This window comes from Cygnus olor, chromosome 11 (assembly GCF_009769625.2).
Source record: "Cygnus olor isolate bCygOlo1 chromosome 11, bCygOlo1.pri.v2, whole genome shotgun sequence".
In the NCBI taxonomy this organism is placed as follows: domain Eukaryota; kingdom Metazoa; phylum Chordata; class Aves; order Anseriformes; family Anatidae; genus Cygnus; species Cygnus olor.
In genome coordinates this window covers 7,968,245-7,984,740 of record NC_049179.1, presented here as the reverse complement: position 1 = coordinate 7,984,740, position 16,496 = coordinate 7,968,245, and the positions used below count along the sequence as shown (strand labels likewise).

General features: G+C 40.9%; 1 protein-coding gene across 1 annotated transcript; it reads right to left on the bottom strand.

The window, feature by feature from the left end:
* Positions 1-980: 980 nt before the first annotated feature.
* On the bottom strand, positions 981-16,483 carry CHRNA5 (cholinergic receptor nicotinic alpha 5 subunit). The gene is made up of 6 exons (XM_040570653.1): positions 16,292-16,483; positions 7,496-7,647; positions 6,624-6,668; positions 5,124-5,233; positions 3,324-4,155; positions 981-1,326 (listed from the first exon to the last, which is right to left on the bottom strand). Exons 1-6 carry the CDS (start codon positions 16,407-16,409, stop codon positions 1,165-1,167), a joined length of 1,419 nt encoding a protein of 472 aa, XP_040426587.1. The 5' UTR covers positions 16,410-16,483; the 3' UTR covers positions 981-1,164.
* Between the last annotated feature and the right edge of the window lie 13 nt (positions 16,484-16,496).

Genomic DNA, 16,496 nt, shown 5'->3' with positions numbered 1-16,496 from the left:
TAAAATATATTTTAATGATATAATTAAAAAGTTGCAATATATATATATATACACATGTTACTTAGTTTTCAACACTCAGAAAAAAAAAAGAAAGGATGGAAAGCTTTAAGTCCTTGCTGTTCAGTTATATATGGTTCTGTAAGTGAGAGAACCTATAAAGGTAATTTGCTAAATTCGGTTTAACAAACATGAAAATTTAATCACCTGTACTTTGTTATATGGCATAAGCATTTTCAGCCTATTTCCTTCAGAAATGAATTCTCCAAATTCCTGCTACTTGTGCTTAAAAACTTAATTCTGCAAAACAAACAAGGTCGGGAAAAAGCAACATGTTTGCAACTAAGATTAGTATCACAATCTTCATCAAGAATAAAGAAATCTGGATGTTCTGACCTATTAGAACAGTTGTGCAACTTGGACATCTCATTTAATTGCCCTTGCCTCTCTTTCCATAGCTGATACAGAGATCTCAATAGCCATGTATCCTGTAAGCGTTTTAAGGCCTACTATGTTATATGCTCACGTTAGTATGATAGAGTTAAAAAGGTTTTAAGTTCAGCAGCAAATTCGACTTAAAATTTATAAAGACACAACACAACCAAATCACTATTTGTATGCTGAATATGCATAAAGTTCAGATATTTTTATCATCATTTTTAATTTATGCTGTAGAAACTGTACAATTACAATACATTGAAGACAGCTGATGCCAATACAAATTCACCTTTGCATACTATAATAAATAGAAATAAGCAACTCTACTGTGTAAGTATCTGCAAACATTTAATATGCAATAGAACAATTTGCATAGTAATTTAATAATGAGACTACAGCAATCGTCATTAAAAAAATTTAAATCCTTGTACTTCTCAGCAGGTGTCAGTATATACTGTTTCTGACATATACATGCAAGTGCCTGAAAAGGTTCTTTTGAGCCTGACCTGATTTAGAAGTATATTAGTAGACTGGCACTAAGCAAATTGACTTCTGGGTATCCTATATGCCATGCTTTAGCATCAAAATAAGTTTATGGCTTGGGGTTTTTCCTTTTTTTTTTTTTTTTTTTTAAACCAGAAACATGCCTATAAAGAACATGCATGGAAACAGAGTTACTGCAAACCTTTTTAGAGACAGACGTCAGCAGGAGACAGATCCAAAAATATTTTATGCATTTGTACTGCCTATGTGCATAGGTACTATTATACTTGCCCATTTATGAATAACAGGAATAAACAACACAAGTGATCCAATTATTGAAACCAGAAGAAAAGTCCATAAAAACATTCGATCAAGCACCTGAGCAATAAATTTCCAGTCTTCAACAACCTAAAAATCAAAGAACACATAAGAGCTGTTCAGTACATGCAAGAGCAGGTAGAAATACAGCATCAGACCCTGCAATAGTTAACCACTTCACATTTGCTTCCCCCTCCCAATCAGGTCAATTTGATAACCCCTCTTTCATATTTACACACACAAACACACACTATATATATAAGAATCACACTATGACCTAGAGCAGGAACAAACTTCTCTTTATGACTGGTAAACCATACAGCACAAATATTAGATTTTAATGGAGCAACTGACCCTGACAAGCATTGAACGTCCTCAACTATACAGAAAGAAAAATCTGTAGGCAATTTATAACACACAAGGACTTAGGATTCATGCCACAGCCTCGTCATAAAGTAGAATTCCCAGGCAGGAGCTAGATGCAAAAGTTGTATAAGATTAACAGTACACAGCAGCTGTTGTATTATATACAAAACCTGAAAACTGAAGTTATCACTGCAGGAAATTACACACCAAGGAGAACACTCACAGTACTTTCAAAACTGTTTTCCTTTTTGATAGGATTACTCCCATCTATACATAGTTTTGCAAGTACGTGTAACATAGTTACACAAACAAATTAAAACCCTGCCAGACAAGTATTTTTCATTTGAAATGGAGCTGTGTACATTTCCCAGGCCTACTACTTCCTAAGAGGCAAGGCTACAACACTAGTTGTGTACATTTTATTTTCAACAATCAGGGCTAACAACTTTCTGCAGGTAAAGCTTGCATTCTCTGGAGGCCAAATAACAAAACACAGGTGAGTCCCCCCATCATCTATGTATTCAGTTCTGAGGTTTAGAGTCGCAGCAACATTTCACAAAAAAAAACAAAATCATCTTCTTGTCACTCACAGGTAAAACAGAGTAGGCTCAGTAAGAGAAAGAAAGCTAACCATCATTTTACTGGAAATTATATATTTAATAGCAAACTACTTTATTTGCCTTGTATAAACAAGGCATGGGTATACTATGCATTGCATATAGACTGATCCTGTTTTAACAGTACAGTGGATATACCAGTACAGTAGATATTACAGTTATTCAAAATCCAGGCTGTATCTCTTGCGATAATATTAGAATCCTGAGAAGCTGCATCAGAGGAGTTAGCTTACTCCTAGGCTAGCATAGGAGCACATACCTCTCAACAACCAGCAACTTCTGAAGACAATCATTTCTGTGTAAATTGAAAGAATCTCAGACTTCACTGTCAGAAACATGTAGCAACATCATGAGACCAGACAGCAAACTTCTGTATTTCTATACTGGCCTGAAAATAGCGTGTCGATCTCTCATGCTCCGGTGGTGCCAGTTTCAAAGCAAGGAAAGAAAATAAATTCATAATGCTCTTACCTGCATGGTGTAAATATCCACTAAAGATAGTTCAGAGTGCAAATGTACAGACTGAAAAAACAACCCTCAGACATCTTTCGATATAATTTAAAAACCAATAATGATAGGGCTACAAGAAATCTCTTGAGATTGTTGAGTCCATGTGTAATCTCAGCATAAAATGGCTAATATACAGTAATAGCCTGTATTTGAAGTAATACAAATTACGGAATTAAAAAAATGCTTTTATTTGGAATCAAAAGCTCCAAAATAAGGCTTAGCAGTATTTATTGTAAAGATGTAAACCAAACATATGTTTCAGGTAGCCTTCAGGTACAAAATTAAAATGAGAAATACCTATTTCTTTCATCATGAAAATACCTACAGTGCTGCTGTATGTTAACAGCTCCAGTATATGCTCTTATAACAGCCAAGTGACTGAAAACGTATAATTAACATGAGTTTACTTCTAGAAAAAAACAGAAGTACATAAAGAATCCAAGGACAGCCCAATATCTCCGTATTGTAGCATACTTCTTTCCCATGAAGTACAAAAATTGGAAATCCTAGCGCATATTTAATATGCAACCACTTAGCAAACCATTACTTGTTTAATTTCTAACAAAATTAGCGTAATATGACTAATACACCCACCTCACGAACTTCATTTTCCTTCATAACATGCCTCGTAATATACCGGATAGAATCTAGAGCTGCTTCCAAGGTGTTCCTAGATGATTCTGATCCGTTCATATTTCCTGTTTCCTCCTTCTGCGCAAAGTATCTATCTACGTGACTTCTCATGCAAAGCAGCTTGGGAAGCTTGTGAAGAAATATCTTGCGAACCCAAGGTGCCATAGCATTGTGTGTAGACGAAGAGCGATGATGAATATTGATAGCAAAGACAGTTATCACAATGGACAATGTCACAAATATCATAGTAAACACCAAGTACTCTCCTATAAGTGGGATAACTTTAGAAGATGATGGAATAATCTCTTCAATGACAAGAAGAAAAACAGTCAAAGATACCAGGACTGAAGTGCAAAGGGAAATTTTTTCACCTTCATTTGAAGGAAGATAGAAGACAAGGACAGTTAGAAATGAAAGTCCAATACAAGGAATAATGAGAAACAACGTGTAAAAGAGTGGCAGACGTCTAATTATAAACGAATATGTAACAAAGGGATACCAGCAGCATCCGTCAGTTCTATTTCCTTTGCTCCCTGTTGCAGTCACTATTTCCCATTCTCCATTATCAAAAAAGTCTCTTTTGTCAACATCATAATCTTCTAGAATTATATCAACTTGTGAGCCATCGTAAGTCCAGGAACCAAATTTCATAGAGCAGTTTTGGAGGTCAAAAGGAAAGAAGGTTACATCAATAGTACAAGAACTTTTATAGTTAGCTGGTGGAGTCCAAGCAATGGTGCCATCATATTTTACCACAGTTTTTGTAGACGTTCCCTCAAAACGTCCATCTGCACTGAAAGAGAGATATACGTATGCATTTATGACGGAGTGTGTGTGTTTTAAATAGGAAAATATGTTTCGCTAATGTCATTTCAGCTGTTTGCTCCTTCAAAATTTTGTATTGCAGAGTCCACTTCTCAAGTTTTTTTGGTTGGTTGGTGTTTTTTTCTGTTTTGTTTTGTTTTTTTTAAACCTGAATCTCATACAGGTAGACAGCTTTTCAATAGTGAAGAACATTTTCAAATCATGAAAAGATCTGTACAACTTTTGGTGGTTCTGATGATTAAAGCAAGGGATTGTAAAAATCCTGACTTTTAGCCCCATGACCAAACTCCAATGTTTCTGTTGCTAATACAGCAGAAATATATTTAACTTTCATGAAATTATCACTATTCAAGAAAAAAAAAACACTCTAAACAGATAATACTTGGGTGCCACCTCCAAACTTGAAGTTATAATCAGTGTAACAGCTTTTCTTGTCTCAGCAAGTCATAAAAAGTAAAAGTGTTGTACACGCACCTGAATTAAGCAGAAAGGTTCATTCAAAATTTATTTCTTCTGGGATCCATTACTTTACAGAAAACAAACTTACAGTTGACGGTGCTTCACTTTAAATCCATGCTGAATATGACTTAAAACAGCATGAGTTAGTTAATCCTCTCCCATCACACACTCCCTCTACACTATTAGTTTGTACCCAACACTGTGCGAGACGTTGTCTTCTAATTAACAAAGAGCTAATATGAATAAGTGGAAATAAACTTTTCAAAGACTGGAAACCATACAGAAGCAAATGAAAACTTGCATTTTACATAGCAACAAAATCGATATGCATTTGGAGGCAAATTCTAATGTCTTCCACACATTCTTAGCTCTATTAAATGTATATTCATGGTCCATTCAGCGAGGCCTGTACAAGCAGCTTGGATGGTAAAGTGAGAAAGACTAAACGTATTTTATATGAAAAGATCAAAATCTTACTTGTCATACAACACAATGTCTGGAATCCAAATAGAATCTGATGGGACACGAATAGATGTTATTCCAGCATAGTCTTCGGGATTCCATCTTAATTTTACATCTATCCATTCCTGTAGATGCATGAAATTAAAAAAACCATAATTGTGAAGTTTGTTTAGGCAGGACAAGAGCTGAAGAAAACAGATATAAAGGCAGTTTAAATTAAATAAATGCATCAAACTTCCAAAAGTCTTCTAAAACATACAACACTGAATGTGCTGAACAGACAACTGATATCACATTTGCTTTCTGTTATAAGAGCCAATTCACAGTATTTCTGCAGAGACCTTAAAATATTAAATTCCTTTGTCAGAGCATGTTTACACAAATAAAACATATTATAAGCTGAAACAAATTTGAAGGAAAAAACAGGTTCTGAATGAACATAGAGAAGTTTGGAAACTGATCAGAAGCAATATAAAATTTTTCATCAAAACAAACAAAAAAACTGGCTGCAACTCACCATCCTATTTCCACCAGCAATGCTAAAAATAACACCATTAAAAACATAGTAGTATTTTGGTATTTTTATATTTGAACTAAAAGCTCAAGAAGAAAAAAAAGGCAAGTTTCTAAGAGTTAGATGTAAGACAATTTTAAACACATTCAGGTCAGTTCTTATTTTATTTGAACTGGTTTAACTGCAACAAGTTTTGCAGAAATTACTAAGAGGGAACAAAGTTTTCTCATCAACATATTCCTATCTATCTCATATTTGCTAAGTAGCAACAAAGTTTTCCAGAAAATAAATGCCTGAACCTAGTTACTGGAGAAGAAGAGAATGGGAAGAACCAAGAAAAACAAAAGGAAGTTGCCAAATAAAAATAATTTAGTTAGTGTGTAAGTAGAATTACGGTCTGCAACAATTCCTCAAGCTTAAATTGAGAATGATTTGTGAGAATCATTTCCCAAGATAATAGTGGCCACTCAGTGTACCATTGGACTTTGATTATTATCAAGCCTGAGGCTTTCTCCTAATGAGAAACAAATATTCTTAAGAGGAAAAAGTAGCTTTCTGTAGCAAGCATATACAACTCCGAAATTCTTCAGTGGTAGTTATCCAACTTCTGACAACAGAAATACATTAAAACAATAATACAAACGATTACACAAATCCATCATACTTTTCTTAACGCAGTTTTAAAAAGAAAGCTTATGTACCAAAGCAGTAACTTTTACGGCTATACACATGCCTTGGTCTGCATGCAGCCATGCAGTGCAGTGTCAGATTTCTTTTAATCAGGTACTTTTTCTTCCTCCCAATTTACTTTTTTTTTTTTTTTAAACTGACTTTTATAGCAATTAATCCTTTAAAGCACTTCTAGGGACATTTTGTAAAGGTAACACACAAAACAAGAATTTATGCACTTAAGTTCTCAATACATAAATATTTAACGTTACTTCCAACTTTTGATTTGCAGTTATGAAACTTCAGGTTTTTTACTCATATTTTACACATACCTGTTTCAACCAGACATTTGTTGTCATCAATTGATTTTTCTCATCCTATAAAAATGAAGTGCATTTATGAAAAAGATTGCACAGCACATTCATAGTAATTAACCTCTATAGTTCATACAGGTTTGTAATTTAAAATACAGAAAGCACTTCTAAAAACGTTCTGGTCTTTGGTAAGTACATTTATATGAGAGCCTTTTAAACTTTACTTTTTTAAAAGGTGCATTTTCCCTCTTCTGTGCCTCTTTCCTCCCTTCATTTTATTTTGACTGTTTTTCACGCAGTCTTACTGATTTTCTAAGAGGAAAAGAGCTATAAGATGAAAAACTCCTCTTGCAGCCATAACCAATGTATTCAACATGAAAAGAATATTCTGAAATTAAAAGTTTCAGAAAAAAAAAATCTGGTTCATCTTTTTTATATGACAAGTAATGCCAAGAGATAATCTTTCTTACTATGGAAGCAACGTATTTGAAGGCTTTCAGGGTATTTGTTTATTTTTTCCTGGTTAGGAAGGGGAAAAAAGGAGTAGTATTTGCAAGTGTTACTGAATTTTAAAAGAGGAGACAGGTAAGGCCTAAAAATTTGCCTTTTTTTTTCCCCCTAGTGAATAAGCACATTAAAACACAATTCCCTAGGCTTAAGCACTTCACTCACTTTTTTTTTTTTGCTGAAAACTACTAAACGTAAAAGCCCCTTGTTTTTTCAATCACTTTGTCATCACTTCTTCATGCCCCCCTTCTACAATGTATTTCTCATTACGCTTATAATCACTTTAAATGTTTAATCTACCATGTTTAAGCTAAAATATGCACACTTATTTCACCTCATACTACATTCAAAAATTGTAAGTAGGGAAAAAAGTAAATACATACCACATCTACTAGCTGAGAGATTGCAAGACCAAACTTGATTTTTATTGTATCATTCAAGCGTTCCACTGGACGAACCCATCTTTGATAGTCTTCAAATAAGTGTTTAAACAAGCGATCTTCACTTTTAGCAATAAAAGACGGTTCAGATACGCCTATACAACAAAAGTAACTTATTAACATTGATTTAAATGAACAGAGTACATCTGCCTTCCAAACAGCTGCAACTATGTTGATGCATTATTAAATTTCTCATCTTATCCCCTTTCATCTGGAAGCGTGGCCAACGTTGTGCAAGAATGTTATAGCTTACCTGCTTTTATTAGCATCTCCATACCACTATCACAGTCTTTAAATCTATGACTCACGAACACAAGATAACATCAGCAATAATAAAGGCCAAATGCACTTTTGTCATCGACCTGGTGCCATGTAATTACAGAAAGTCTCTAGAACTGAAAACTCATTTGTAAGGGACTGAAGTTCTATCATTCTAAACCAAGGTGGCACTTCTTAAAACCTGCACCCACACCATACAGGTCTTCAGTATACCACATAACTTGTGCTCCTGTTTGAAATACAATTATCTTCATGTTCCATGCCTTCTTTTTTCTCATGGTTATGCATCTATGATGCATAAGATGTATAAGAGCACTCCCCCCCCACCCCATTTTGTACTTTAAACACGTGCTAATCTATTTACCAGTGATTCCTCTATTTATTCTAATGTTTTATAGACTGGAAGGCGCCTTTCTCTTTAAATAATAGCATGCAGTTAGTTCATTTTCAGAGCACTCAGGGATTCATCTCAAGGCCTGGAGACCAACTGATGGCCCAGAACAGCCAAAAATCTTTGTGGGCAGCTTACAAAGAGCAGCAAACAGAATACCTGGAAGAGCTTTGGATAAAAGCACTGTAAATGTAGGAACTGCAGGCAGAGAGCAGCCCACATTTGAAAGCAGGTATCTAAGTCATCCCAGGTACCCCATCAAGCAACTGCTGTCCTTTATCTTAAAGGATCCACGAGAGATCAGTCCTTTACCCCTGTTGTCTCACTGAAGTACGATCAGTAGAAACACTGCTACCCAAACTAGGGTAAAGCTTCACATTTCTCTGTTATGAGACACCATGTAAAAAATTATATACCCTAAATAACACGACAAGGGTGAACATGGGGAAGATCTGGGGAGAGAGGAGGACAAGAGGAAAGATCCATACCCAGTAAATAACCTGAGTAAGAAGAGCTTTCAGGTGAAGGCAGCGTGGAACAAGAGCACTGCCTCCAGAAGCAGTGCAAGCTGCAGGCATCGCCCTGACAGAAACAGCTTCGGGAGGGCCTCCAACACCCAGGCCGAGGTCAGAGCAACTAGTAGGAGACAGGAACACCTGCTTTAGGAAAGGTTTTTTGCAGGTCACCGATGGGATTTAACCTGACTGACATGACTGCACAAGAAAGACCTCACAATTATTACATTTGGTCTAAGGGGTAGAGTAAACCAAAGAAAGACGTTAACAATCATCTCTTTTTAGTGCAGATTTAAAATGCCCCATTACATAAACGCATGGCATGACCTTTCTAGAAATGATGTGCTCGCTACCAGTCTAAAAAAAGATGCATCAAGAATAGAAAAGCACCAGAGAATGGCATAACTGGATTAAAAACAGAGGCAGACGTCCACACGAGTAGAGATTTAAAAGATTAACATTATTTTGTTTGGCAAGGAGGTGAATTTGGTGCACATAGCAGACGTAGACAAAGTAGTGAATGACACATGCAGACAAATCAGTCATGGTATTTAGGCTTTTTCATTGAAGAAGGGAAAGGAAACAAAAGGATGAGTTAAATAAACAATTTCTAGTTGAAGTTTATTATCATAAGCATTCAGTGAACCACAGATTGTCAGACACAAGAGGACTAAACTTTCACAATTGCCTCAGATTACTGAGCTGAGCCTGGGCAGGTAGCACCACACTGCACATCAGCTCTCACTTTAACACAAATTTCAGGATCCATCTCACAACTTGATCAACAGTTCGAGGGCTTGCATTTGACTGGCTAACCCTATTAGGGCACCAATTTAGCTGGGCCTAGACACCTAGGGCACCAAAGTTTTTCGTTTCCTGCCATCCATCAAAGCACTGCGCTGCTAGCCCAGCCCTGTGAGGGCTCCCTACCTCCTGCACTGCAGCTCTGGGACAGCCCAGGAGAAACAGCATTATGAGCCCTAACTGCTTTGTGCCTGAAACTTTACAGTCAGGATAAAAACAGAATTGTGGCTTCAGCAAAGGACCAGCAAAGCAGGAGCAGCAGGACCCCTTTTCCCTGTAAATCCCACCGTACACTAAGGTGCAGCCGAACAGCTCTTGTTGCATGCCAAATCAGCACTTCAGTTTTCATACAGCCCACCCTCCTGTTTCAAAATACCCCTCTGTTTACGCAGTAGTTCACTCACTGGCAAACACCACGCTGCTGGTCAATGAGCTGTTACCTGCGCGCGCTGTACAGCCGCCTGCCCCCGTTAGCTGTGTGTGCTGCAGAGCTGCCTGCCCCTGTTAGCTCTGTGTTGTACAGCCGCCTGCCCCTGTTACCCGTGTGATGTACAGCCACCGCCTGCCCCTGTTACCCGTGTGATGTACAGCCACCGCCTGCCCCTGTTACCTGCATGTGCTGCACAGTCGCCTGCCCCTGCCACCACAGGGACGTGTAGGGGCAGGAAGCAGACGGTGAGCTCGCCCTGTACCCTGGCTGCTCCTCTGCCGGACACACGGAAATGCTTCGGACATAAGGATTGGTGCCCAAAAGGATGCAGCAACAGGGCATTGCATGCATGCAACCCATAACAACTATTGGGTTAAGGTGTACTTATTTTCACGAATACCTTATAAGCCCCAAGTACCCTCATCAGCCAGGGACAACTTCTTATTTGTAACTACATGGATTTGCCAGGTCCTGCTTTTTGCAGGCACCTGAAAGAATGCTTCCTGAGGATACAACTTAATTTCTTTATTTCTATATCCCTATTTCCTGAATTATGGATAGTTTTGTATATATTTCAGCCTAATGTTTCATAAATACCCGATTTTTGCATTAGCATTAATTACATTTCCCTTTTACAGTTAGGACACTGTACTGCATTTTTGAACAATCTGCAGCGACGACACAGCTGGGTATTCTTCTCTCTGATAATTGACCTTGAAGCAATGCAGAGGCAGAGCTGCACTGCCACAGTTTCCATGTTCCTGTAAGACGACCTCTGGTATACCAGCACAGCACCTCCAGGGTACACGCTGTCCAGGGGCTGCTTCTCTTATGCTGTGCTAAACAAGGACGTGCTCCCTTAACACTTTTCCCCGTTTAAAAAAAGGTTTTTCAAACATTTTTTCACTCAGACCTACAGTATACTCACCAATTAATAAGATGACCACATTTACTAACAACCCCCCACCTTTGGATGTTTTATTTCCTAGGACCACACAGCTCACCCATCACACAAATTGCAGGTGTTCAATTTCTCCTTTCTGTGTGTCTGTATGCTTTTAAGATTATAAGGTGTGTAACTGTTAAAGTTTGTTACTGGTGTTAGCACCAAGAAAAAGATTCTGAAGAACTGGTGCTAAACAGAAAACAAGTACAGGAGGAATGAAAGGTGAAATACAGTTAATGGCTTAGGACAGCAGGCCGGCTACACCGGTCGGAGGCGAGCAAAAAGGGGATAAAACCTATGAGCAGCGTGATTAGCAAGCAGACGATCCGCAGCGTGAGTCCCGCCCTAAACCAGACAGTGAGGAGATGGAAGCCCCCAGCTCCGCCACCAGCGCACTGCCCCACACTCCGGGAAGGTTTTGTAGCCTTTGAAGGGCCATTCTGAGCACCCCTGTGCTTACGTGGCTTTACTTTGGCTGACATCAGGTAAGTTCTGCGTCCTAAATCCAAGGTAGTAGCCACCCTGTTCCGTGACAAACCCAGTGGCAATGTCTACTTTTATTTACACCTGAAACTCTTCCCCACTCAATCTTTTCCAGAGTGATTCCATGCTGAGCACAGAAAGAGCCCTCAGTCATAGGAGGAAGTGCTAGATGTTGGCCAAAAGTTTCTCTCTGCAAAGCACACTCATGATTTAAAACAAAAAGCCACCAACTTTGACGTAGTTTGTAGTTGAAGCATCCTGTTTGCCGAAAAGCTCAGTAGAAATTGCAAGCAGTAATAAAAGTAGTGACAAAACGTGTACGCTTCCTTAGAAAAAGAATACGTGGGAATTCCAGGAATAAATGACTTAAGTCAAAGCATTTCCTAATTGATAGGGCTGAGTGGTAGCAACCTCGGGTGGTCCTTGGATCACCACCTGGTGTGCTTGGAGAAGAGATTCACGGTCCAGGGGAGATGGGTAAGGGTCACTTTTTAGGAACCTAATGTTAAGGTGCAGATTTAAAATAAATACATATTCTTAATGCAGATATATAACCAAATATCACTACAATGAAAATAACACTACTAAGGACAATAATTGTGGCCAAATACTCTTACTTTCCGGTTAACGCTAGACTCTTTAATGACCCATTAGCATAACGTATAGGCGGCTCTCCACAAATCTAACTACTACGGACTACAATACAACTAGTTTGCCCACAAACCAGAACGCTGAACGCATATGCACAGTACATATGCTTTCAGTACACTTGCATTTTTAAGATGATACTCTCTTCTTTTTAGTACATTTTACATGATTTATAACAAAGGAAGCACCTTGAAGGCTACAAGTGCAACAGCAACAGTTTACACCTTATTCTAAAACTGTTCAGCGGTCATTTGGAGAGAAATATATTTCCATCTTTCCTATAAACTCCATTTTTTTCTACATTCAGCATTGGTGTTTTTCCTCTAAGTTTACAGCCCTGGTCACATCACAACGTTTGGGTAGCTGGTGATGACCAAGCCACGTTTATAATGCAGCAGACAGGAAAAAGCAGAACAAGATGATTTTCAATAGTACCTACACAGATCTCTTTCTGTCTAAAGCTTTCTTTGCATTTTCAAGAACCTCCTGCCACCACTTCATTGATCAGAAGAGACGTGAAAACGTTTTATGCTCAATTTAATACGTTAATCTTTTCATTGATTTCCCCTCCCCCCCCCTTTTAAATGATTGCGCCAGTTTCTGTATGGCCCTCAGTATTTTTCCCTACTTCTCCTTCTGTGCCTTAGTGACCGGATTGCTGTCAGCTGCTGACAGTTCAAGTACCCAGTTAGGAGCAAGCATCAAGAAAGCACAAAACGAAATGTTACCAGAATGCCCCTAAGTCAAAGCAGGATTACCACCAATTCTGCCCAGTTTACTGAGCAAGAGCCCGAAGAGGCAGTCCCTGTGTTCTGTACTTCCTACGGGTCTTTTTTTCTTCCCTGGCTAAGAAATAAAGCCAAACGCCACCACAAGCACAGAAAACACACCAAAGCCAAACCAAACCCCACCAGCACAGGAAAGGCAGCCTTTCTTAACCATTGCTTCTTGGTGGCTCTTTGTGCAAAATTGTTCTGCTTTCTTCTTTTCAGACACTGTCTGGATACCTCAAAGGTTAACAGTCTGCGAGTGACAGCCCTGTGTTTCTGTCACTGTGTGTGACTACACCCCTTACAGCGCTAGCTACCACAGTAACTTTTAAAATTTTCCATTCATTTCAGGATTTTCAAGTTCCTTGGAGGATTTCTACTTTCCCTTGTACCTAGCACAGCAATAACCTGCCAACCAGCAGCAACACCCAGTGACTTATTGCAGGCATGAAACTCCCAAGGATTTTGAACTGTGATATTGCTTGGCCCTAACCACTAGGAACAGAGGTACATGACCTGCAGACAGAAAGCAGGAAAGACATTTCTTACATTCAATTTTAATGAAAGTTTTCCACTTGGTAGTTGAAAAGTACAACTAGACTATCCTCTACCAGCTTAACATCAAGGGATAATTACTGCTCGCATTAACGAATGCATGTGCAAGTTCTATAAATAACAGATCAGCATACTGTATGGCCACACAGTTTGCAGTTAATCAGGAAACACACGATCAGCTGCAGACTGTCCCTTCCCTGTGTAGCGTTCTTTAGATGCGCTGTTTGGAGCACAAACTGCCCCTTTCCGAGTAGCCACGTTTTATGGTAAGTACATGGATGTGCCAAACACCTTCCTGCGCTCTCCAGCAAAGCCAGGGCTAGCGGCAGTCTCCTGATAAAGCACCACCTCCACGTCCGGGGCGCTTCCTTGTGAGTCCACTGGCACCCACACTCTGCTCCATTTTCAGGGTAGAGAACTCTGATCCTCCTCCCTGCCCAGCAGCGAGGGCAGGCCTATGAACAGGCTGCCTAGAAGCGTGGGCAGAGCCTCAGGGCAGAAGTTCCGGTATCTCAGAAGCCACTGGGCCCTTTTTTGTTGGATTTAAGAGATGCAGGAGTCTGTCACCTCTCTTAGGCCACTTTTAGCCTCAGCTCACCACAGGAGATGTGCATCGTTCTCACCCGACTGTTGACCTGCCAGCAAGGACTGAGGATGAACCACAAAGGCAGCACCGAGGAATGCTGAGTGCAAGCAGCAGAAAACATTTACACAGAAAGTGTGGACAGCACAGGGAGTAAAAGGAAGAGCGAGTACATAGAATTTTAAAGGTCAAGCCATTTATTCATACAGATTTAATTTAGGGGGCATGCATCATGGAAGCAAACCTAAGTAAACACTTTATCAATGGATGTAAATCTTTATGCAAATAGGACACAGGCCTTGGGCTTTTGACAAGTTGCCAGCACAGCCCTGGATAATACAAACGTTGCACACTGGCATTATCTTCCGCCCACAATAGCAGTTTGCTCATGCAGCTTGATTCCAGTCTTGGACACACTGGAACATACGAACACAGCTCACAGATATTCAGAAACTCTGATAAAAACAGAGGCAGAGCGGGAGATTTCAGAACATATCAAATAAAAACCAGGTTTAACCGTTGTGGAAAGTGGGAAAGTACCCAAGTACTTCCTTTTCCTGTTCCTCTCACAAATCAACATTTCTCCACAAATCAGTGTTTGCATTTTTCTTCCTAAGAATCTCCAAAGAAAGAAAAAATACATTAAGAGTAAAAATAAAAATAAATAAATAAATAACAACGCAAGAGCCTCTTCCAAGGAGGAAGGCCTGCAGCTCCCTGTTGGTCAGGAGAAGGATCGGTTGTGTCAAGCCGAGCGGCGCACGTTGGGGTGAACGAGCTCCCAAGGAGACACCACCACAGCCCCACACACGGCACAGCAGTGCTCTGGGTGGTGGTTAACTCCTGGCTCAACCCGTGCATTTAAATCTCGCCTCCTCGTTTAAGATACACAGCAAGGAACAGAACTTATGATTTGGCTGTATATTAAATCAGCTCATGCTTCATCTTGTCAAATCAGAATGATCCAGGATAAAAGGTTAGTCCATCACTAGACTATTAACTAAAGGAAACATCAAATTTATTTTCATTTGCTTTTACAGTATCATCAAAACAAAGTCACATCCATAATTCACTTCTGCTCATTAGAATGATTGCTGTACCACACGCAAAACAGCAGTCTAAAATAATTTTACCTGTATGTCAACTGTACTTTTTGAGGTTATTATTTCAGCTTGGCCCATATCTTAATAATAGGCAGCAGTAATGTTTTCTAAGCTTAACAGCAAATCTCATTTTATTTTAGATCAAACGCTGTGAAAAAACAGCTTTATCCTTACTACATATGGTGCGTTCTCAAAGTTACAACTACTGGCTTATGCCAAAAGGCCAAATTCGGCCTAACCTGGTTGCAGGTACTTACATACACTGCCGTATGTGCTAGATAATGCCCCATAGTAATACCACTTCACAAGATCTTTCACCACGATGAAAAGCACTGCTTTTGTAAATACTGAGACCAGGACTTTTCTTTTAAACCATATTTAGCAGTAACAGATTGCAGTTTTGTATGCTGAACTAAAAACAAGATGCCAAAACAATTCACTGTCCTTAAGCCACACTTATGGCCATTCTTAAACTTTGTGCTAACATTCAAAAGAGTCAATTTTATTTTTCATTAATTTCCTTTCTGCTTCTGAATACTGCAGTTGTGACTTCAGGATTTTTTTCCAAGAGCCTCAGCAACGTGCCCAAACCTTACACAGAGTGTTCAGAAGTGGTTATTTATCCGTAATTCCTCGCAGGAGCGTTGGCTTCGCCCCGCCGGCCCCGGGCCCCTCACGCCCGGTTCCTCCCCACACCCGCTCCAGGTGTCAGGGCCCGGCCCGACCCCGAGACCCTCGGGCTGACGCGTGGCAGACCGCGAGGACCCGCGTTACAGACGTGTAGGATCACCGCCCGCTGGGGCGGCGGGACCCGCTGCAGTGACCGGAACGGGCTTTGTGAAGTTTGCCCTCCCGCCGGCTGCCAACGCAGAGCGCAGGCACCGCGGACCTGGGATCGCGGCTTTGTGAGGGGTGAAAGGAGCGGGACTCCGAGGCAGAGCCGCTTCGGCGCCTCGGCAGCGCTGCTCGCGGCGTGCAGCCCAGCTCGCCGGACACTCCTTCCCCTCCGCCGGGCACGGCTCCTCAGCGCTCCTCAACGGCCGCCCCGCGCCCGGCCTCGCTTGGCCTCAGCCCCGCCACACCCGAGCGGCCCCCGCCGGGCCCTCGGACCCCCTCAGCGCCCGTCCCGGCGAGCCGCTCCCGCGCAGCGGCTGCCCGGGCTTCGAGAGGGCTGCCCGCTCCGCTCCGCGCCGTGCCGTGCCCTCCCGCCCTCGCCCCGCGGGGCGCCTTACCGGCGTAAGGGGCACGGGCGGCGGGGCCGGCTCCGGGCTTGCCGAGGACGGGCACGAAGAGGCAGGCGAGGAGGAGCAGGGGGCGGCCGCAGCGCAGCCGGGCGCCCGGCTCGGCCATGGCTCGGACACGGCCCCCACCGCCTCAACGCCCCGCGGCGGGAACGGGGCTCGGCTCCGCTCCCAACGGGCGCCGCTGGCCCCGCCC

What these genes read in the sequence shown, in the direction of transcription:
- CHRNA5 (XM_040570653.1), bottom strand. Translation starts at nt 16,409, where the DNA reads ATGGCCGAGCCGGGCGCCCGGCTGCGCTGCGGCCGCCCCCTGCTCCTC. An exon ending in CAAATGTCTGGTTGAAACAG is followed by an intron (nt 5,234 to 6,623) that starts GTATGTGTAAAA and finishes ATGCATCTACAG; the next exon opens with GAATGGATAGATGTAAAATT. An exon ending in GACATTGTGTTGTATGACAA is followed by an intron (nt 4,156 to 5,123) that starts GTAAGATTTTGA and finishes TCTCTCTTTCAG; the next exon opens with TGCAGATGGACGTTTTGAGG.